General features: G+C 38.3%; 1 protein-coding gene across 6 annotated transcripts in view; it reads left to right on the top strand.

Moving 5' to 3' along the window:
• Window positions 1-25,041, top strand: part of MAP3K1 (mitogen-activated protein kinase kinase kinase 1) — a 61,294-nt gene that overhangs the window by 8,644 nt on the left and 27,609 nt on the right. For 4 of the 6 annotated variants that reach the window (XM_083703404.1, XM_083703406.1, XM_083703407.1 and 1 more), the window contains one exon: window positions 24,121-24,275. In XM_083703404.1, coding sequence (XP_083559530.1) covers window positions 24,121-24,275 — 155 coding nt within the window. The remainder of the gene's footprint in view (window positions 1-24,120; window positions 24,276-25,041) is intronic. The other 2 variants (XM_083703405.1, XM_083703403.1) reach the window with 1 other exon arrangement.

Below are 25,041 nucleotides of genomic sequence, written 5' to 3'. Positions count from 1 at the left end.
GTACTTCTCGGTGGTTGATTATTATAGAATCAGTTCTTCTTGTGCATGCATGCTTTTTGTAGCATCCATGTGATGTCTTTTCCACCAGAATGCCAGCCTGTATTTTCTCCTCATTGAATTTGAGTCTACCCTTTCCATTGAAATACCAATAAATTAAAAATAATTCTGTTGCCAGTATTCTGCTTGCAGTATCAAGCCCCCATGTGGAAGCATCCTTTCGTCCTATTTATTTCTCTCCTATACACCATCTTTTCCTTCAGAAGGAAATGCAACACCAAGGAGGTTAAGAAGAAGGAGATCAAGAAGTTCCTTGCAAAGACAAAAATGCATCTGGGACATACTTTTTATTGTGCGGAAAGCTAGTTGTGCCACCACTTCTACCTTCTTGATTGGGTGCAAATTAGTAGTTGCATTTATTATTGAGGAGCAGCATATGCTGGAGAAAATTTGTGCTGAGATGTCACAGGGTAAAGCTGTTATCAGTGGATGTTCCATTAGGTTGAAATAACTAGTTTGAAGCAAAGGAAAAGCTAAATAAAGCCATTGTGAAATTAGGGAAATATTTATAGTGTTTGGGGAAATGCTGTCTGTTAACATATCTTTGGTTGAAAAAATTGTTGAAACATTCTAGCATTCTGTCTTTAGTGTGCAGCAAAAAGAGAACAAGTTATAAGAAGCACTGATTTGCAACTGGTCAGATCAGTGATTCAGACCACAACCATACAGGGTTGCACAGAAGTGTGCGTTCAGCCTATGGTCTGAAGCATGGACCAGAATATCAGGAGACCATCTCAATCATTTTATTTATATACTGCCTTTTCAAAGTTCAAGCAATGCTCAAAGTGGCTTGCAACATATAATATTATGTAACTACAAACATAACAAAAGTAGTCATAAACAATAAATCAAGCATCAAAAAGTAAACAACAAAATTTCCACATAAATCATAAGATCCAAAATAGAGATACAGAAGTCAACAGCAACAACACACCCACCCAATGCCCAACAAAAAAACCCTAAACAATACCCCAGCATTGTTCAGCATCCTCCGCTGTTGTAGCTGGAGTCAGTCAGCCAGCCAGCCAGGGCGTCACCCTCCCAGTCCAGGTGGGGAAAGGCCTAAAAGGCAGGGGGCCAGTCTTCTAGGACTCATAGCCAATATGCAGTCTTTAAATATCTGAGCTAGTTTGTAATTTGAAAATCTTTTCTATGCTTTTAAGTATGTATTATGCTATGGAAGCTAATGCATTTTAAGCTCTCTTCCAAAATCCATATTGGTTTTATTTATTTATTTTTAAAAAGCCTGTGTTGTCTCATTTAGGAGGGAGTTCTGCAAAACTGGATCTACAATACTGAACTATGAAATGACATATGAGTATCTTTTATTCTTTTTTCTCAGTCTGGATGGATGCAATAGGAAACCATGTTTCCTTTTTCCTGGTACGAAAAGGGTATTCATATATATTAGGGCATATTATTTTTCTGAAACAGAATAATCAGTCTTATCCCACATGTCCAAGAACGGAGGGCCAATTTGTGAGTTACTTTTTTTCTAGCATAGATAATAATGAATCAGTCTTCTAAGCATATATGGAAATGGTTTCTTAGAACTGGATGCACACCTTTTACTTTTGTAAGCATGCAAATAAAATATGATGTGGTGTTCAACTTCTCTGTCTTGAATAAGATTCTGTATGTATAAAAGGTAATACTTGCTTGTGTGAACTGATTAAGACCATAGCATTAGTGCACATCTGAACAGATCATTGACTTCATGGTGGATGGCTTGCAAAGCTTTATGGCTTGAATGGTGGAGCTGCTCAAACATAAGCCTGATAACTTACATGATTTTTGTGACTGCTAAGCATATTGGATGAAATAATATTTTAAAATCATAGTGAATATACAATCATCTACAAAATACCAAAAATTGTTTCTGTTTACCACTGCTTTTTCCTCATGGGGAGAGGAGTCTTCTCATTCTGAGCTTTGGACAACTGCTTTTAAGTCCTTTGCCAATGGATGTGAAGGCAGGGAAATGTCTTGAAATGTCACATCTAAATAGGCTGCACATTGAGAAAAGAAAAAGGAAGAGGCTTAGATGAAGACAAAGTGTAATGCCTAATTTGTTTGTGTGATACATGCACACGCCTCCTTGCTTACCTTTCATACCCTGTGCCCAGGCATTGGTCCCACCCCACCCCTTCCTTTCTACAGTCTTCTATCTTAAATAGGAAGTGTTACCTTTAATATCATAAAGGTATGGTCAAGAAGAATAAAAATTGTACCCAGTTGCTTGTCAAGAAACAATTCTACCAACTTGTGCATCTCACAGCAGGTTTACAGTTCCATATTTCACTAGTTGCAAAGGGACATTAACAGCTTTCAACACTCATATTTTTATAGTAGGTTAATAGGTGAAAGGAAGGTAAATGATGGCCATTAATGTAAATTTGCTTGAACTGGTTATATGCTCAAAGAAGGAAGGATTTCCCAATTTTGTCCAATCCCACCCCCCAATTTGCTTTACATTGCACAGTGCTGTTCTTTGGTAAGCATGACACATGCTGGAAGAAGGCAGCCACCCCAATCATAGTAAGCCTAATTATTTGTCAGTATAAATATTGAGCTGTTGCTTGGTAAGAAACAGATGTTTCAATTTCTGCCTGTGGCTCTACTCCAAATGAAGGGATCTTCAAGTGAGTTTAAGAAATAAAGCCTTTTATTTCACAGGAGGCAAAAAATTATGTGAATGGCTACAATCAATACTCCGTGTCTGTGTTGTCCAGTAACAATGTATCAGTTGCTTAAAGTAAGAAAACTTTAAATGTCCCAACCACGACACATCTCACTTGAAGGAACATCACATTTTAAATTTTTTAACTGGCATAAAACTGGATTCTCTCAGCTTGCTGCAACACCACCTGTGCTGTAGTGCACAGAGGGTACTTTGCCTGCCATAATAAATGTGTTAGTCTTTAAAATTATGTGAGACTCCTTTTTTTTCTGCAACAGACCGGTGCAGCTACACCTTCGGAAACTGCAACATATTCAGACACTTAGCATTCATCATTCTGCTGGTTCACACTTGAAACAGTTTGTGCCAGGGTGGGTAACCTGTGACCCTCCAAATCATAGAATAATAGAATTGGAAGGGACCTTAGGGTCATCTAGTCCAACCCCCTGCAATGCAGGAATGACGTTTGACTCCACATCCCATCAACCCCAACCACTGTGGCTAATGGTCAAGGATTATGGGGGTTATAGTCTATCAGCATCTGGAGGCTCATAGGTTCCCCATCACTGTCCCTTGCATGCAGTGCATAAGCCCCCCTTATAACAATTTTGAAACATAATTCTGTGTTGCGGTATCTTGCTACTAAATAATTTGGGCACAATAATCCATGCAGTCAGCGATCCATTCGGACTTGTTGCTAATCATACACTGAGTACAGTGAGTGAAGCTTTTGCTGTCTTCATTTGCATGTAATGTTAATCCTTGTCATAGAGTTTGAAGATGAGCTGCAGCGAGCTTTATGTTCATGCACTTGTCCTGCCCCCTCCTCCAGTATAGGCGTAAGGAAATAAGAAGTACGGTACCCATTATGGTTGAACCACAATCAGTGTTGTGTCCAAACTCTAAACTGTGGTTAATATTAATAGTTTGTTGAAGCAAACCAACTTCATTACCCTTGGTTTGAAGTTGGCTTGCTTCGCTTAAAGTCACCCATAGATTGAAGATAAGCTTGTAGTTAAGCTCAAATGGAAACAAAAGCTCCTCAGAGCTTGTAATAAGAATTAGTGTATGAACTTGAGGCTTGGTGAAACTCAGCCTTGTAATGCTAAACTGTGTTTAGAGTTACAGTACATGTGAATGATACCACTGTGTCTGACCTCCAAAGAATGTTTACAGGTAACCAGTGATGAAAGTGGGGGGTTAGTTCCCTAAGGGAAAATAAGGGAGTTGTGCAGTACTAGTTATACTGGGTGATAATTTCAATTTTTTCCCAAGCAGAGGAGATTGGGTCATGCCAAATACTATAAGTTATCTGCATTTTTTAAAATGCCGATTACAATTTGCACAGAGTTGACACACTGAAGTACTGCTTGGAAGAGCAGAATTATGATTTACAAGTTGTTAGCTCACTTTTGATATCAACAGATTTGTTACAAAAGGACAAACATAATAAAAAGAGGGAAAACAAAAATTTAAACCATGAAGTGTCACAGCCTGGAAGGACAAAAGTACAAAGATACAGTGTAGCACCAAAAGGAATAATAAAGTATTAACTCATACAAAGGTTCCTGTTACAATTCTGATGTTTAATGTGCTCCTGTGGCACTCCATAGTTATACAGCTGATAAACGTCACTTTTGCAATATACCTCTTCGGCTAAATATTCTATATTAAAGTCTCAGAATTTGAGCTTTGTAAATTAGCATCTTACCATAATACTTGTTGGGAAATAAAATTTGCAAGTGCATATTGAATTTGAGTCCAGATCCTTAAAATGTCAGGCGGTCAGCCTTGCCTAGTTTTTGTAAGATTCTCCCACCTCCCTCGCATACTACTAGTTGTCCAGCTTGTGCATTTATTTCACTGCTAATACAGGATTTGGTCCCCATTTTCAGTTGTCTCTATTTTTCAAACACTAGTACCATGTTTTCTGTGGTGCTGGCAGTAATTATTTGGTTAAACGTGCACACAGTTCCTTCCTTATTAGTCATATTTATTATATTTACAAATGCAAGGCAGCAGCCCCATCTGCCCTAGCTCCTGGGATACATGCTGGATGGCTGCAGGAAGGGGAGGAGGACACCTGGAGACTCCAGGATGGAGAACACTGAAGTAAAAGAACAAAGTTCTGGGAACTGAAATAGTATTGGAACAGATTGCAAGTATCATTTTATGTGTCTCTTTGAAAATAAAACATCTCTTTCATATATTCTATCATCTATCTATCTGTCTGTCTGTCATCTGTGTGTGTATAAAATAACTTTTTGATAAGTCTTCCACATATTCTTCATGTGGCAGGGGACTGTGCTTAAAACCTTCACACAGTGATCACTTCCCTATGACTGGTGCCACAGTTTTGTTGCCAAGCCACACTTGCTACATAAAATTGGATTAACAAATGGGAAACAGCTCTTACATTTGATGGTGCCCTTTGTGGCAAAGTACTTTGATAGTCTCTACAATGGAGCATAAATTTCAGCCCTTAAAACAGATTATTTGATTTACCAGTATGATGCATTAAAGTAGTTAAAACCTTTGGGTTAATAATTCAAGATCATTTGGAGAGAGAGAAAACCGTTTATGTGTTAATCCACTTTTTTAATCACAGGTAATTTCTAAAAAATGTTTTAAAATAAATAAATATTTAACATTTATACTCCCCACACCATCTGGAGAAATGATGCTTGGCCTTCTTTTACAGAGGCTTTGAAAATTTATTAGGTAAAATAAGGTAAGCAAAGAGCTTTGAACACTCAAAAGAGCAACATAAATGTTGCTAATACTATGCTTGTACATTGATTAAAACAGGGCGGGATAAAAAACAGAACATTAAAATTATTAATAATTAATATATGAATAATTTAAGTGTAATAATAAATACAAACCCGTGGACCTGAGATGATGTTTATGAACTGTGGGGTTTGTAGTTCTAGGTGTGAATTGCTGCCTTTATTTCTGCAGTGCTATAGTAGCTAGGAAGAGATGGCCAAACAATCCCTGTACTATCTGTCTGCTTGTGTGTGGTGATAAGTGTTTACTGGGTAAGGTGATGTCCTAACAGTGCTATTGCTACATGCTGACTGTTGCTTTACATGTATGGCCAATGCAGCTGTGGCAGCTGCGTGGGTGATTGGTGGGTGACATGGAGTTGCCATGGACATTGCAATTGGCTATTGGTTGCCTTATTAGTGCTTGTTTCTACAGCAGCTGTTGTGCTTCTAATTTTGCTGCCAGTTGGGGCATAAGATAATAACTACATGATCCCAGCAGTAGTCCTGGTGCAGCAGTGGCCACTGTGGATCAGACTGCATCAAATTGCTCTCGCCATTTCTTTAAAAACACTCATACACAAATCCAGTCAATATAAAACTAGTAGAAATGTCCCCCAACAATGCATTCATTCTAATATTAAGAGTTAAAACATTTGTTGTATTTAATTTATTCCTGCACAAACTGACTTAGAGGGGGAAATGTGCATCCTTTGTTATTATGGTCCAGATGTTCTTTCATCAAATATTTGCAAATTGCAATAGGTGAAAAAGTCTGACATTCTAACTCTGGTTCTTGGTTTTCTTTTTCCTGTGGCCTTCATATTATATGTAGGAGTTAACGCCACTTGTTCAAAGAACTGATTATAATTTTAAAAATCGTAGGAAACCAACAACTCTTTATTGGTCAAGTGGTTAACCTTCCGAAATATATTCTCCAGATGCCTGCAGTTAAGCTCAGCCCAGGTGAGCTTCCACATCGATCCGTATGTAACTTTTGGCCTAGCTGTAAAAGGTCCAAAGACTTGGAAGTGTGAGTATAATTAATTCATATGATCCCTAGACAAGTTACACTTTCCCGCTGGCTATGTATGCTCATTATCTACGTCAGAGTTATTAAGGTCTGGCTAAACTTTCTGTAGAAGGACAAATTCCAAGCCATGCATCATGCGGAACAGGAGAAGAGAGGGAGCAAAGGAAATTCTTTCCTGTTTCACTCTGTCACTATGTGATCAATGCTACATACAGGTCATGTCTCGAAGAAAGTAGGGAACCCTGACCTTAGCCAGAAGGGCGACAACTGTCAAGCTTTCTTAATAAAGAGTGGGTGCTAAACTTTCACTTTCTTACTCTGTCCTAATGAAACTTTTGTATAGTATATTAAATAAATATATACATATTATGAACACTTGTGGAGTTTCTATCTATAACAATCATGGTTGCTGAGTATCTGCACATCCATTTTTCTTTTAAATAGACTTTCTGTAATGATTAAGCCTACTGCCATTCATAAACAGCTATTCTCTACTGCTTCTGGCTTCTTTGAAGGCTGGGAAAAACTTGGTGTAAATAAGAAAAATTCCAGCTGCTTAGAACTCACTTCCATGGGTGAGAACCCATTGCTATTTGAACCCTAAAGCATAGGAGGTTGAATAATTTGAGGATATCTTTTGCTGTAGAATTGAATCAAAGCAGGGATGGAACTGATATTTGACAGTATGGTAAAGTAGAAAGAGAGTTGTTAGCCACTCTGACAGGGGGGTAGAGTACAGCTACCACGTAAGCAAGTGGTGGTGCCTGGCAGCCAGAAAAGGGAGTTGGAGTGAGTCAGAAGACTGCTCAGAGCCCAGGGCCCCCACCCTGACTACAGATCTTTCTGAAGGGGAGTGTATAGGGGCAATTCAGGGGATTTTGATTAGACTGTAGTGTAAACCCTCCATTTATGCAGGGATTGCATTCTGGGAATCACACTTTTATACACACAAATTGTGTATAGTCAAAGTATTCCCCCCCCCCCCCGATGTCCCCACCCTTTTCGTTTTCCTTTATTTTTGCCAAGGGCATAAAGCTGAATGTACACAAGTTAAATGTGGATAAGTTGTGGTCTTACTGTACACAATTTATGTCTTCTGTGCTGACTGTAGAATTAACAACTGTGTAAGATGTAACTCTGCTGTAATGAAGCTGTATCATTGTGGTGGTTATCTCATAATTAATAGCTGATCACTATTTTGGCCATATTTAATGGACTGGCTATAGCTTATAAATAGCTTGGGCCAAATGGTTTAGATAGTCAAACATAAACAGAAGAAGATGCTATTGTCATGTGAGGACCAAACTGCATGTTATTGCTGGGAAATCCATCATCTATTGGTCTATATGTGCATACATACATTCAGGGCATGTTTATTGACTACAGCTGGGGGGGGAATGGACACACTGGTGTTTTCATTAGGGAAACTGTAGAGTGCTGCATGAGGTCTTTAGCAAATGTAAATTGCTGTAGAAGAGCTCATCCTTGAGCATACTCCTATAGAGAAGCTCACTTTCCCAAAACCTGCTTTAAATTGTTAAAAACAAATGAAAAACGAGCCATAGATCCTGGAGAATTAGAAATATTAAATGATGAATTCATGGGTGCTTTTGGGTTTATTTATTTTTTGAGACAGGGTGAATAAAATATAAATGACTCAGCTACTACTTTTTCATTCCCTTTCTCTTCCTCCCAATTTTTAACTTTTTCTGCCATTTGTGAAGTGGCACAAGATAATTTTAAAGGCTTAGTTACCTTTCTTAAAAGATAAAAAAGCTATACAACAGACATTTCAGAAATAAAGAGTACTTCTACTGTGACATTAGTACACAATTATCAAAAATTATTAAAGTACCTTCCAGATGAATGCCTAGCTTATACCTTGATTTTAACTGCTCTTGGCAGCTCTTCCATGCGTTATCTAGGTTGCATGCTGTGTCTGCATTTCTTATTTTTAGATTTGTTCAGAATTCATATGCAAGAACACTTTTGTTCTTTGGGCTATTAAATCAGCTTCTCCTGTAGCAGGACCTGTGTTACTTCATATTCAAGCAACAGCTGTAAATATCTGTAGTAAATTGTAGATTGTGTTAGTTCAAAATGAAGACAATGCACTGAAATAAGCTATAATCAGCTGACCTTGGTTGCTTGTTTTCCTGTTTCTATCAAAATGTTGCTGCTTTCTTGCTTTCTCTAGACTTTCTACTCCAGTGTTATAATTATGACTGAAAGGCTTTCATGGATGATGAATTTTTCATGGAATTTGATATCACACATTAATTTCTGTTTTGAGTGTGTCCAAACATACCTCTTTTGTTGTTTATAACGCTTATGTTACTATTTATGTCTCTGGTCTGGTCTTCTACACTATGAACCATGTATTAGGACTATGACACAGTTTGATAATGTGAGCAATTGATATGTGTGTAAATGTACATCTTCCCTTCACATTCAACTTGTTAGGGTGCAGAACCTGAGAGAGACAGTGCTGCTGAAACATACCAGCATTCTGTATGGTCAACATATGTTGACAGTGTAGTTGCTGTTTGGTGCAATGGAATAGTTGTGTTTGTACTGTGCAAGAACAGAAAAGCTAGATGTGTGCTGTCAATGACCATTTTGTGTTCAGTTCCCACCCAACCCTGCGTGTCGGTGGAATGCATATAAGCACACCCTGCCCCGTACCACGCCGCCCCACCCTTTTAGTGCCATGTTTAGTGACATTCTCGGCTCACTTCCAGGTTTGGTGATCATGCCTCATTCAAAACTTAAATCAAATATATGCAACAACTTTGAAATATTTCCTCTCTCTACTAGTTACATTATTGTTGGGGTTCTTATCTTGGTTATGCTCTGGTCATGAATGGCATGGTGGTTTGTCCATATAGCCTTAACACATGGTGGGTGTGGGTGGGTGTGAGAGAGAAAGACATGAATGTGTACCATCTGAAAATGTGACCTTTGTAACTCCTTTTGTATTTGTGGGCTGCAGATAATAGTGCCTGGAAATGAGAATTTTAGTATTTGAAATAATCCATTTTAAAATATAGAAATGCTGTGAGGTAGTAATGAACATCATCATGTAAGGCTCCTGTAGAACTGCAAATATTAATCAGGATATGATCTTAAATCTAGGAACTAGCTTTGGAAACCAACACTGACAATCCAGATTTCAGTAGCCATTCGGAGGGGGGGGGGTTAGGTCAGTGAGAGGCTATGATTTTGGTTTCAAGCTTTAATTCCATGGAAAATGATATCTCCTCAACTTGGCTATCTGATTTTTCTTTCATATTTTCACTATCTATATCTTAGCCTGGTGTAATACTCCATGCAGAAAATCTACAGCAATTAGGATATGAAAAATAAATGTGTTCTTTGAGCAAATACTGGTAGATATGATGCACAGAACCCAAATAGTATAACACTACTAAATATTAAGAGAGCTTTGATCAGGAACCGTTTGTTTCTGTCCATCAATGAAAGTACATTTTTTTATCAAGACACTGCAAACTAAGTGAGTTATACCATCAATATAACCATGCTTACATTTCCTGTGAGAGTAAATAGACGTGTGGCTTGCATGTCATGCTATTGTCAGTTATCTGAGAAAGAGGGAATTGCCAATACTTTATGTTAAGGAGTTTCAAAAGCCCTTGGAAGATATAAAAAGATAAATAGTGAACAATTTAGCCTATCAATCTGTAGCCAAAGGTCATAGACATAAATGGTGCCAAAAAAGGCAAAAGCCAGACTGGCAGGATTCCAGGTAACCAATAGCTTCTGGGGTATCTGAAATTAGAGTGACCATCTGTTCCATAACCTTTCTCTAAAAGTGAAGATTAGAAACAAAAGGGTAACTGGCATCAAAATATAGGATTTTGAGCTGGCCTTCAATCTTCATGGCATGCTGCTTTCCTGAAAGAGAAGCATTGTTAGTTCAGCTAGCAGAGAACTTAGTTTTTTTACTGATTAAAACCAGTTATAATTGGCATAGGTTATACTTGCAAGTGGATACCTGCATACCTGCAAGCATCTCTGCAACACTATCATGAATCAAGGTATCAGACTTGGTTTGTCATGTTTTTTGGGGATTGGTTTTAAATTATGGCTTTGCAGATTGCCAGTTCACAATAGTAGGGGTTGTTATGACTTGATCAGTGTGAAATGCCCCCAAACCCTCTTTTCAAGTAACACATTAGCATACATAACTGGCAGTCCTTATCTTGAAAGTATTGTGATTTGTGATCCTTGAAACAAAAAAGTGAACAGAAAGAACAGAATACAAGAGATGTTAATTTCCTAAGCAATTTGTTATTTAGGAAAATGCTCTTCTACATCCAACCAGTGTCAATTTCATTTTGTTTGAATTTGAGTTTCACGAAGGACTACAAAAGTATGTACAGTATAATACTTATTAGATGAAAACTCTCATAAGAAAATTGGCTATACTTGTGTGCTATCCAGGGATATAAATGGGAAAACTGTTTCTAGAGAGCCATTGTGATGGTATAGAATAGATAGTGTTGTACTTGGATGGGAAGGCTATGCTGAAATCCTGCTTAGCCATGGAGCTCCCTGTATAACTCAGAGAGAGAGAGAGAATGTGTTTGTCAGAGTCTTGACCAATTTACAGGGTGGTTGTGAAAATAGAATAGGATAATCCCTATATTTGACTTACCGAACTCAGAAGAACAGTGGATTAGCATGTGTGCTGGAAAATTAATTATAATACACTGAATCCAGATTAGGGGAAGCTGCTTCATTAATTTAAAAATAATTGACCAAACTTTTGTATGTTGAACGCTTTCTGTAAATTGCAAGAAGACACTTTTAACTGTGTTGTACAAAACTGGGAACCTGACTGTTATTGTCACAAATACTTGTAAATATTTAGGACTTCATATATGGTGTATTAAATGCTATTTTGTACAATGCTACATCTTCCAAATAGCTAATCTTAAGGACAGCTTTTAGAGGATATACTCTTCTGTGTTCTTTGTACACAGCTTCACTTTCTTTTGAAAAAAAGAAATTAAATAGGAGGACTTAAATTGGGTTAAAGAAGAAAGAAATGCATCCTGACTTCTCTGTCTAACTGAATGTTCTTGGAGGCTGTTGAAAAGAAATAGGAGTTCATCCCACATGGCCTACATTCATAAAGCAAATTGGGAGTGCCAAAAATGCCCTGAAATTAAGCTAGGGAGTGGAGGATTACAATAAAATGTTGCAGTGTATCCCTGATATGTAGGTTATCTGAGCCAGATGCTTAGGGGGAGAGTTCTGAAAAAAAGCAAAGGTCCCTGCTCTAATTTAGGACTTCATGGGCACTTTCTTAGTTTTTAAAAACATTTTGAAGTGCAACTAGACTGCATGCAAGTCAGTGGGTCATGGAAGGTTCTGGATCCAATTGGATGCTTCATTTAGTCATGGAGGAGGTTTGAGGGGCAAACTGAGTAGAGTCACCTTTGATGCAAGCTGACCAGTATGGGTGATGTTTGGCACATATGTGTGATGTTTGACTGGGAATCCAAACGAGCCTGAGCTTTTCACATCTGACCCACAATATTAGCAGTAAAGTGCACTGCAGGGTTGTTGAACTTCAGCAACGTATTCTCATTACTACATTGGAAAGTGTTTAGAATAAAAGCTTTGAGGAACAAAAGGGACTTCTTCAAACATACTTGAAATGGTAGGTGCTTTGTCTCAAAGTGTGTTGTGCTTTTTGCTTTGATATTTTAGATGTAGATAGTGAGCTGCTGAAGAAACCACATGGTTAGAAAGATGAAAGGAAGGGAAGTTTAAACTACACCAAGATTTGCCACTTGAAACTGTTATAAAGAGTAGATTCACTTGCCTGCTTAGGGGAAAGTTAAGAGTTAAGATGGAGCAAACAATATCATTCAAATATTTCCATAGATAGACAGCATAAACAGGGAGCTGTTGCATTGTTCAAAGACGGATGTCAAAGCTGTTTCTGTGTTTGAAAATACTAGGGAACCAGGACTTAGCTCTTGTGCACTGGAATTGTCACTAAAATACTGGATTCTTGTATTAGCTTTGATTAAACCCAAGAATTGAAATGTGGGATGCTTAATGCGCTATTTGTAGTAGTGATTTCTACATGTATGCTCAAACCAGGAAGTTCCCACAGCTGCCATAATGGGGCCCCACTTGTATTACTGAATGTTATGTTAGCTGTAATTCCTCCATGACACATGCATTATTAGAAAATATAATTATGCAGGTTGACTGAACTATTGCTATGGGAAGTGTAACTTTGGAGTTCCAGGCATGTGTGAAAAATCTCTAACATAACATCACTATTATAATTACTTGCATTTAGATTAACAACTTTGCAAGGTGGCTTAAGGGCTTCAGTAGTCTGCATATGCTTTTTCCTGGCCTTATATTGCATGTTGACACACTCAGCATTGCAAAATTAAAAATCTAGCAGGCTTGACTTATAATATAAAATTTTAAAGTAGTCCATTGAACTGGTTGTGTGTGAATAATTTTGTCTGACAGCATTATTTTGGGAATAGAAGCTTCTATATATTCCAAGAACTTAGAATCACAGAAGTGTAGAGTTGGAAGGGATCCCAAAGGTCATCTAGTCCAACTCCTTGCAATGCAGGAATCTCAGCTAAAGCATCCATGACCATCTAGCCTCTACTTAAAAACATCCAAGGAAGGAGAGTCCATAGCCTCCCAAGGGAGTCTGTTCCACTGTCAAACAGCTCTTACTTTCATAATGTTCTTCCTGATGTTTAGCTGGAATCTTCTTTCTTGTAACTTAAAGCCATTGGTTTGGGCCCTACCCTCCAGAGCAGGAGAGAACAAGCCTGCTTCGTCTTCCATGTGACAGCCCTTGAGATATTTGAAGATGCCTATCATCTCTCCTCTCAGTCTCCTCCTTCCCAGGCTAACCATACCCAATTCCATCAAGCATTGCTCTTAAGGCTTAGTTTCCAGACCCTTGATCATCTTGGTCACCCTCTTCTGCACACGTTCCAGCTTGTCCATATCTTTCTTAAATTGTGACACCCAGAACTGGACACAGTACTTCAGGTATGGTCTGACCAAGGTAGAAGACAGTGCTACTATTACTTTCTTGATCGGGAAACTATACTTCTCTTGATGCAGCCTAGAATAGCATTAGCTCTCTTTTTTTGTCGCTGCATCATACTCATGTTAAGCTTGTGGTTAACCAAGACCCCTAGATCCTTTTCACATGTACTACTAGTAATCCAGGTGTCTCACATGTTACACTGGCGCAGCTGGTTAATCTGTGCATAATTGTGTAACCTTACATTTGCTCCTTTTAAATTTATTTTGTTTGTTTGGACCCAGTTCTCCAATCTGTTAATGTAATCCTGAATCCCAGTTCTGTATCCTGCAGCGTTAGCTACCGTTCCCAGTTTGGTGTCATCTGCAAATTTGATGAACATCCCCTCCATTCCTTCATCCAAGTAGTTTATAAAGACGTTGAACAATAACCCCACATGTCACTTTTTTCCAGGATGACGAGGCACAATTAGTGAGCACTTGGGTTCAGTCAGTCAACCAGCTACAAATCCACCTAACAGTTACCTTTTTCATCCACCTATTTATTTATGTTACTTATTAAAATATTTATAGACCACAGTTCCCTAAAAATCCAGCATGCAAAAGTACAAGGAGGACAATAAAAACGTCAATAAAAAGTGTCAATAAAAACATCAACTTTATTTGGTTTCAGTCCACCATATTTTATAGACTGCATTATAGTGTTAACAATCTGGCTCCTCTGTTGCAAGCTGCAAGTGGCAAAGAAATAATGAAACCTTATTAGTCTGCAGAAATGTGTATCCAAAAGAAGCTAGTGTTTGTGGCCTTTTGCATTCTTTAAATGTCAAATTCTCCTTAGGCTGAAGAGGCACAATTTCCTTCTACAGTTACTCCAGCTGTTTGTGAGTGCAGTAGTCTTATTAAATTAAATTCTCTTTGAGTGTACATATTATAGAATATCTATTTGTATTTACAGTTTGCATAAAGTTTGTTTGCAATAGATGATTATACAGTGGGTTGCACTGAATCATTCTAAAATAATAAAATGGATGAATATTTTCTTTTGTCCCTGAATATGAACAAGCAATGATTGCATACTGGATTAATTACCATTTGGATTGCAAATGAATAATAGGGCTCAGATTAATCAAAATTGCCAACTGACTGCTTTCAGAGACCTGCATATCTTCTCTATTCTGTTTTTGCCTCTTACACATTATTCCTACTTATGGCCATCTCCATTAAAGATAGATTGGGCCAGTGACTGTGAATGACGCAAGGAAGAATATATGCATAAATGCCCAAAATATCATTGGAACGAATGTTTGCTGGAATTACCAGACTTTGGTTGTTTGAGACTGCCTTACTCCTTACATACGCAGTAGGTTTTTCTTTTTGGAAGTTCCTAAAACATGAAACCCAGTCCATTGCACATTGGAGCAGGGCTTCAGTGTGGCTACCCCTGATTTGCATAACATTGTTCTTCTGAGATATGACATGTGCCCACTATTAGTGGTTTCCAGAAACTACACTATATATATATTGTTTTCACAGTGTTTTCCAGCTTTATTTATTTAGGTGTCGGTCTTCAGTGTTTTGTATTGTGTTAAAACCTATTTTTGTTTTTGTGTGATTGGCACTTTATGAAAGGCAATTCATAAACTAATTATGAATGAATTTATATTCAAGTCCAAAGGCATTTAAAGTGATCAGCAACCCTTTGAATTCTGCCTGGAAATGGACCAGTAGCAAGCACAGTTGTGAGAGCTGTTCTTTATAACCAAGCTCAGTTTTCTGCATTGTGGGCTAAATTAAGTTTTCAAGAAGTCTTCACAACCCCTCCTACATATAACACATTTTCGTTGTTTAATCTGAAGGTTTTCAGGACATGAATGACACTGACTAGGCTATCTCTGTCTTAGGAGGACCTCACAGCTGATAGAAGGTGCAGCATGTAATAGGTGACACTTTAGCTCCCTTAAACTGCAACCTTGTTCTCCTGGGGAAGGGGAGTCCTGTCCAGAACAGGTTCAACAGCACCTCCCTGGGGAGATTAACTTGCCACCCAAAAATACCATGATCTTTTCTGCATTTATCTTCAGATTACTAGTGTTCATTGCACATCTCATATTCTTGATTGAGTACTTGAACTGCCTAACCTGAATATGATGAGAAGGAGTAGAGCTGAGTGTCATCAGCATGCCGATAACACTCTACTGCAGATTTCCATGCAATCTCAGTTAGATTTCATGTATGTGCTAAAGAGCACAGGATATGAGATTAAACTCTGTGGAACTCCATAGCGTAAATGTCATGGATCCAAACTGTAATCTCTCAAATGGACCTCTGGAATTGGCTACCCAAGGAGTCTCCTCAGTCCAGATGCCCTATCTAGTAGGATACTATGATCAATGGCATCAGATTGCCAAGTGTTCTAGGAAAATGATCAGGGTAGTGTGCCCACTGTCCTTCCCTTGGCAATGTTATTCCATCTTGGCAACCAAGTCTGTGCTGAAACCTGAGCCTAAAACCAGGTAATCAGTTTATTTTTTAAAAAATAATATTTATTCAAAATTTAAAGTTACAAAAAGGAAAAAAAGAAAAAAGCAATACAAAATACAAAGAAAAAGAATACAACAATAACAGAAAAAGAGAAAAAGAGAAAAAGGTATAAAAATACATTCACTTAAAATAGAAAAAGAACAGATTAAACCTTTACAAATTTTCTTCCTTTACTTGTTTCCTTGACATCCTCATACCTCCCAAATTGTATTCTAGTTCCAATCGTTTTTTCAGCAAATCCTTCCAACCTTATTTTCATTTAAGTAATTTAATTTAATATATTATAATTTAACGTCCTCTCTTTCGTCAATTTCGTCAACTCATTTTTATTTAATCCTTTATATCATATCTACCAAAACTACCTAATTTTCTTTTCCCAACATCTTTCTAACAGTCCTTAACTTTACAATATTTTTGAAGATATACTTTAAATTTTTTCCAATCTTCTTCCACCTACTCTTCCCCTTGATCCCGGATTCTGCCAGTCATCTCAGCCAATTCCATATAGTCCATCACTTTCGTCTGCCATTCTTCTCGGGTGGGTAATTCTTGTGTCTTCCAATACTTTCCGATGAGTATTCTTGCTGCTGTTGTGGCGTACATTAAAAAGGTTCTATCCTCCCTTCGCACCAATTGGCCAACCATGCCCAGGAGAAAGGCCTCTGGTTTCTTTTGGAAGGTATATTTAAATACCTTTTTCATTTCATTATAAATCATCTCCCAGAAAGCTTTAATCCTTGGGCATGTCCACCAAAGGTGAAAGAATGTGCCCTCAGTCTCTTTACATTTACAACATTTATTATCGGGCAGATGATAAATTTTAGCCAGTTTGACTGGGGTTAAGTACCACCTGTAAATCATTTTCATTATATTCTCTCTGAACCAGGTAATCAGTTTATACCAAGAATGTCTGGAGTTGCATAGTAACTACACATTCAAGCCCCTTTCCCAAGACTTTTGACAAAGTCCCCCATTATATTATTGTGGAGAAGCTGGTAAAATGTGGGCTGGATGAGATAACTGTTAGGTGGATTTGTAGCTGGTCGACTTACTGAACCCAAACAGTGCTCACTGATGGTTCCTAAGAATCCTGGAAAAAAATGACAATTGGAGTGCTGCACATGGCCACAGGGTTCTGTCCTGGGCCCGTTGTTGTTCAGCCAGATAGAGATGTCAGCCACCAACCTGGCACCCAGAGATCTCCAGGTCGTCCTAGTTGGATGTGCGCTTGGATACCCAAGCTAAATGAAGAACTCTCCCCCTTTACGTAGCAAATAGAACTCTCTGTACACTCATGTGTCATCTGTTGACAGTGTCTGCAGTTTTAAAACCCCTCTTTGTGTGTCTGGGAATTGGTGTGGTTCCTTTTGCTTCTGCAGTTCAAGAGCAGCTTGTTGTTGCAGCCAAGGGTTCTTTCTGGTTTTGATGTTCTTCCTGGATCCTTAGTTTTCTTGCTGATGGCAGAACCAATGCCTTCTTTACATATTGCAACTTGTATTGCCTGTACTTTAAAATTATTATTGGACATTATTATATTGTCCTCAGTCAAATGCAAGTGTTTTCAGTAAACTAAATAGGTTTTTAAAGAAGAATTTATTTAACACATGCTTCTATTATTGACATCATATGATTAATACTGCACAGAAGTTGAATCACATCCATTATATGTGGTCTGTCTACCAACATAAACAACATATGCCAGCATAAAACAAATCTCCCATTAAAGAAATAGTTAGAATTTCCAGGTGCTCTTGGAGGAAACTGATTTTCTAGATCCATTTCATTTGGGGTTTACGACCAGGTTTAGCACAGACGCTGCTTTGGTCAACTGGTCACCTGATGACATCTGTTGAGAGAAATGGGGGAAATGTATCCTTGTTAATTTTCCTCGTTAATTCTCAACAGCTTTCAATGCTATCGACCATGATCTTCTGGAGTGGCTGTCCAAGTTAGGGGTGCGTGCCACTGCTTTGCAGTGGTTCCGGTTCTACTTGTATTATCAATTCCAGAGAGTGGTGCTTGGGGAGTGCTGTTAGGCCCCATGCAGCCTTCAATGTGCGGTTTCTCAGGGTTCGATTTTATCCTTCATGCTGTTTAATATCTGCATTGAACTGCTGAGTGAGGTCATCCAGAGTCTAGGAGTACATTATCAGCAAAATGCTGAAGACACACATGTAGTTTGAATGTGGGTGAAACGTTGCAAATATTAACTAAAACAGGCAATAGCAATTGGGCAATAGGAACTGAACTTTACAAGTTAAATAGATTTAAATCTTTTGATGCACAATTTATTCTTTCTCACGTTAACTGCTAAGCACATTTGAAACTAGCTGGTAGAAGATAATCTGTGATGGGGCCTTCTCAACAGTGCATTGAGGTTTGGAACTTCCAGGAATTTTCAGTCCCTCTCCTTAGGTGGATTTCTGACAGAGGCAAATGCATAGCTCTCTCAAAATACTTTTTTTTTTCTCTGAGCCAAAATAATTATTTCCTCAGTTCCTTTGCTAGGTGCTTTTCTGCTGGGAACTTGGATTCTTCTGTTAACAGCTATATAATTTGCTGTACATTGTTTAAATATATATGTTTAAATGTTTGCTGCCCTGAGGATCCTTTTGCTCCAAATATTTGATTAAAAGGTATTTTCTATGACTGGTGTACAGTAAGCCTGCAACTTACGTTCATTTAACTTTTGCACGTTCAGCTTTATGCACGTGGCAATCCCCCCCCCCCCCCCCGAAAAAATAAGAAAGAGGGTGGACACCTGGGAAAAAAGACTTTGACAATTCCACCTGGCTTTGAACCCCATATTTGTTTTGGCTATACGTGATTTTTGCTTTAGGCGTGATCCCTGGAACATAACTCCCACATACTTTGTGGGTTTACTATACTTCTGTTTCTTTTATTTTTAAAGCTGTGTGAGCACAGACCATGTCTATTTATTAAATACTAAAAGTTTTGCTCATGTGACTATTTTCTGTCTTCCCCTTTGTTAAGAATCTGGAACTATTTATCTGACTAGTTCATCTGAATGAGTATTTTTACTTAGCGCATAGTGAATAAAACACAATTAAACAGCATAGCTCTTTTAAACTGAAACAAAATATTATGGGGATGAAGCTGCTTTTTAATTTTTTTTACTATAGATCCATTAAATACTTTCATGGTACAGCTTACAAGACAAAGTTGCTTACTTGTCTAGGTTTTGTTTAAAAACTTCCTCAACAGGTGTATGTATCTAAATATAGAAATCCTATAGAAATATAGAAAGAAAATATAGAAATATAGAAATCCTATGAAAGGCCATGGACCCACCGACTAAGTCAGCCAGGAGCTGCATCTGATCCGAAGTGTAGTAGCCAGAGCCAAAAGTGGGTAGTGGTAACAGGATTGCTTCCTTTCTGCCCCCCTTCCTCTCACTAGTCACACACAGGAGATGGCAGTCAGGATAGCTGCAAGGCTCCTCCCTCCCTTTACTACGTGGACTAAGTGAAAACCACGCTTTAGGAAAAAGCATCACTGAACATACTATTGCTTGCTCTAACAGTATGGTGTCTACAAGTAACAGCAAATTAGGTGAAGTTTGGCTTGCACTTGCTCCTGTTTCCAAAACATTTTTTCCCCCAGATGCCACCCAATTTGCTTTCCCATTTTTCTGTTCCTTTTCTGCCCATTCCTTTCACCTTCAGTGCTCCCATCAGGCCTATGCCAGCGAGCAGCCAGTTTGTCCCCCAGTGATATCCATCCCTTGGTCCACAATATAATTTTCCTATCTTTTCTCCCATCCATTCCACCCTTCACTGCTTTCCTGCTTAGCTCCCCCAGGCAACCAGTCAGCAGCTCGTTTCCTTTCTTTCCTTCTTGTTTATTCCTCTCTTCCTCAGAGTACACATATGGGAACCTGGGCATGGCAGACAAGAAGGGGCAGAGCCAGCCAAGTGGGCCACATCCCAGCTAAAAGCTTTGTCTCCTGCAAATAGGGACAAGACTAGATAGGATTTTCTATTTAAGTCAATTCCATCAGGTCTGGGCTTTGCCTGGGTTCAGTTGCTTACCTATCTATTATGTGGTTAATTCTTAATTCCGGAATTAAGATTGCTGGAAGAAATATCAACAACCTGAGATATGCAAATGACACAACTTTGATGGCAGAAAGTGAGGAGGAATTAAAAAACCTCTTAATGATGATGAAAGAGGATAGTGCAAAATATGGTCTGAAGCTCAACATCAAAAAAACTAAGATCATGGCCACTGGTCACATCACATCCTGGAGGCTGTGACAGATTTTCCAGGCAAATAGAAGGGGAAGAAATGGAGACAGTGACAGATTTTACCTTCCTGGGCTCCATGATCACTGCAGATGGTGACAGCAGGCACAAAATTAAAAGACGCCTGCTTCTTGGGAGAAAAGCGATGACAAACCTAGACAGCATCTTAAAAAGCAGAGACATCACCTTGCTAACAAAAATCCGTATAGTTAAACCTATGGTTTTCCCTGTAGTGATGTATGGAAGTGAGAGCTGGACCATAAAAAAGGCTGATTGCCGAAGAATTGATGCTTTTGAATTGTGGTGCTGGAGGAGACTCTTGAGAGTCCCATGGACTGCAAGAAGATCAAACCTATCCATTCTTAAGAAAATCAGCCCTGAGTGCTCACTGGAAGGACAGATCATGAAGCTGAGGCTTCAATACTTTGGCCACCTCATGAGAAGAGAAGACTCCCTGGAAAAGACCCTGATGTTGGGAAAGATTGAGGGCACAAGAAGAAGGGGATGACAGAGGATGAAATGGTTGGACAGTGTTCTTGAAACTACCAACGTGAATTTGACGAAGTTCTGGAAGGCAGTGGAAGACACTGGCGTGCTCTGGTCCATGGGGTCACGAAGAGTCGGACATGACTAAACGACTGAACAGTAACAACAACAACTATTATTATGTGCTTGGCACTTTATTTATTTAACATAACTCCGTTTTGCAACAAGATCGTAGACAAATGTGAATAACATGAAAGATGTTACATTGCCAAATGAAACTTAAAGACCTTGAAGCTGTGTTCTCACTTGTATCCAGTAGTGATGTTGCTTTCTGTCTGCTGCCTTTGTTTGGGCGCTGAAGTTCAGATATTCAGAAATTGACCGCTTGCATACTTGGATGAACGTGCAATTTGAATCTGAGCATTTTGAATCTGCAACATTGAAGGTCATTCTTGGTTTCAGATAGACAAGCTGTAAAAATAATTTTTATTATCTATATCTGAGAGAGAACTCTTTTCAACCGGTAATTCCCACTTCCATTTAAATAACTGTTATATTTTGTGTAAACAAGAGCAGATTGGATTTACTGTCACATGAGAAGAAGCTAGTTTCTGTTGGCCTTTTTTTTTTTTTTTGAGAGAGAGAGAGAGAGAGAGAGAGAGAGAGAGAGAGAGAGACCAAGTAAAGATTGTGAATCTTTCATTGCTAGGGTACATTGTTAATAAATGCTTGTCCAAGAATTTAACAGTGGACATGAGAACACACGGAAGAATGTGGTTGAGTCTTTGGCTGCCTTAGTATCCTTTTTGCAAAGGATTTTCATGGTGCATTATATCAGATCTCATAGAAATACAGCTGTAATTTTATTTTAGTTTGCAGTGGAAGAATATCTAGCATATTCTTTCTAGTTATATTGATGCTAATCCTAATATTTCAGCAATTCGTCCCCCAATAGTAAAATGTGTCTATTATGTGTAGATGCACTGAGTACCCAGGTCAAGGAAGGAATGGATTCCTTTATATATTAGGATGAGAGATACAGGGAAATGTTTTGTTGTTGTTTTTAAAGATTCCAGAAGCAAATTTTGTGGATGTGATTTTCTTTTTGAGCCTTCAGCCTGAAAAGAATCAAGTGGCGTAAAGGGGATGCAGAGGAAAGAGGAGGAAGTTATGTTGTAGCCAGTGTTAGAAAATCTAGGAACCAAATGGCTCCTGGGACCTGGGGGTTGCGGTCACCAAAGCAGAATATCTAGTCGTTATTTGGGGTGGGGGTGTCGGCAACACTTTTATTATTTTCATAAGCATGAACTAATACACAATTCACATAAGTGACACATTGTTAATATCACATTTTAAACAGAAATTGTTAATGCATGTTTAATTTGGTGTTTACAATAAAAATATTGGTACAATACTTCAGTTTTCAAAACACTATTTATTGTTAAACTCCTTAGCATATTGTCTACATACATTTCAGTAATCCTTGAGTGTCAGCCAGGTGCAAAAAAAGGGCACCCAGAGTTTTTGAGCTGCTCACAAATAGAGAATCTTCAGGTGCAAAGTGTGCCTGGCCTCCTGCTAATTTTGAACCCCGGTTGCAGCACCTGTGAATCAATATGTAACATTTGTTTATCTCGGACAAGTGTGGATATTGATGCTGTCTCAGCACCATTGCTTTCAATAGAATGTTCCTTTGGATGCACATCCAGAATGTGGATGAGGATTTGCATCCACATTCTGGAGGCATTCTAGATGCACATCCCACTGAAAGCAGTGCCGTTGTGATAGGAGACATCCATACTCAGGTGCATATTTGAATGCACATCTGTTTCCCCCCTGCAGTTACTGATCTAGCCATATATATATATATATATATATATATATATATATATATATATATATATGGGGAAGCTAGCTTCCATACCTATATCTCCTTAGTATAAAGTAAATGGTGAAGATGGAGAATGAAAAGAAGAAACATCTTTGTCTTTGTCCTTCTTTCCCCTCTGATTAATAGTGTGTATGCATCTATCCATCTATCTAATATCTATATATAAAGGGCACACATGGAGTTGGGAGGGAATGTAACAGAAGGTTCAAGCAAATACAGAATCATTCTTGAACTTTTTGGGTGGTCGGGGAACATTGCAGCATTTAATATTTTAATATATATTGCTGTACCCCAACTGGTTGTTCACAGTTAAAAATGGCAAGCTGTTTTGTGTTCCAGAGTTGTGAAACAGTAACAAGAATGTCGCTCATGATTTGCTTTTGCCATTTAGTAAGGTTTGTGTGTGTTCATGTATAAACTAAAATTTGTATATAAATGGGTAGGTGCATTTGAGGCTGTTTTTTGTGCATTCATTAATCTCAAGACTACAGAGCATCAGTGATGGATGCTGACAATGATTGCTGCTGTGGTTGATTATGGGGTTTTTAAACTTCAACTGATGTAGTCTATACAAACAGTGACTTTCATCATGACTATGGTAGTTTATAATAGTAGTATGGACAAACATGGAATATAAATTGATTCTATATTTGGCAGAAGAGCAACTGGCCTTTGAAAAAAATACTAATTTGCATTCAGCCATTTAAATGTTCAGAATGATATTTAAGTACATTAACTAGTTCATTTTAAGTACTTTATACTTTTTGAGTGGCAAGAGAATTCTATTTTCAGATGCGCAGGAAGATTGTTATTAGCTTAGGAGTGGGTTTAATTAGAGTCACCATTTTTAATCATGGTCTTGTTGCTTCTGTTAATCTTACCCACCCACCATCCTAAAGTCCCAGGGCAGGTTACAGCAATTAAAGCAGAGTGTTAAAAACAGTTTAAAATAACTTAAAATCACATGCACAATTCATGTCAAAGATTGTTCAGAAACTTCCTGTGATTGCAGCCCCATGTCTTAAGAACCATGTGTTTATTATCAGGCTATGGTAGGTCAGTAGCTTGAGGGAATTCTTTTTTTTTCTCTCCTTTAAGGTCTACTAAAACAGCTTTTCTTTCATGCTTGATGTTTTGTATTTGGAGTAGATGCATTCCAAATAACGGGGTAGCAGAATGTCTGCATTATCAGTTTGAGAGGTTTTCATCTGTTGCTGAAATCAACCATTTAGCAATTACAGAGGGAGTAAAATATGGTGGTTCAAGGGTTAAGCATGCCACTGTGTTTATTGACAATCACATTTGTGGTCTCTGCTTTTTCTTTACTGTAGTCGTGACATGGAGAATAAAGAAACCCTCAGGGGGCTGCAGAAAATGGATGACCGCCCAGAAGAGCGCATGATCAGGGAGAAACTCAAGGCAACATGTATGCCTGCTTGGAAGCATGAATGGCTTGAAAGGAGGAGTAGGAGAGGCCCTGTGGTAAGTAATGCTCCAGAAAAAGGCACTGGCGTTTATGCTTTTAAAAAGCCTGATTGCTGATTCTTGCACCGCAGAACCTTAGTGTTAACATCTGGGTATCTCTTGTCTTGTAATTCCTCTTGATTAATTTTTGTGAATTGCTGATTGCGAAGCTTTAAATTCCTAACAATGTACAAGTCTACTGCATATTGTGGAAGTCAACTCCAACTTACATTTGTATTGCTCAAAATAACTACAACACTGCCCTCTATCGTTAGCATTTTAAATTTACTCTGTTGGAGGGGAAAAAACACATATTCATATTCATAGCCAGCAAGCGTAAAAAATAAGGATCTGGCAAAGGTGGCGGAACTATTTTTAAAAAATATTTTGTATACTAACATCCTGGTCAGGCAGTACACAATGAGAAGAGCAAAGGTGAGGCCTTACCTGCAAGTTTTATAATGTGCAGAAAGGAATAGGAAAGTGGGCTGTGCAGTGGAAGAAGAGAGATACCCACCACTTTTAACAGACATTCCACAAAAATATGGTTTGATAAATATGGTAGTTATATAAATAACTGTTTTATTAGTAAACAGCCAAGAAGGGTTTGGACTTACATTTCTCATACTGCAACTCACCCCTAACTATATGGCAAACTTCTTTTCCAAAACTGTGTGATATCACTTTGCACGCAGTTGCAAAAGAAAAGCTTTTTCAAGCTTTGAGGCACTTTGGAGTCCTTTAAAAAAAAAAAAAGTTGTTTGTTTACCCAGTAGTGATGGTTACAG

The sequence above is a fragment of the Podarcis gaigeae genome (assembly GCF_964106915.1).
Source record: "Podarcis gaigeae genome assembly, chromosome: 11".
NCBI classification, from domain to species: Eukaryota; Metazoa; Chordata; class Lepidosauria; order Squamata; family Lacertidae; genus Podarcis; species Podarcis gaigeae.
Note: the sequence above shows the minus strand (reverse complement) of the source record. Positions and strands in the feature narration are given on the sequence as shown.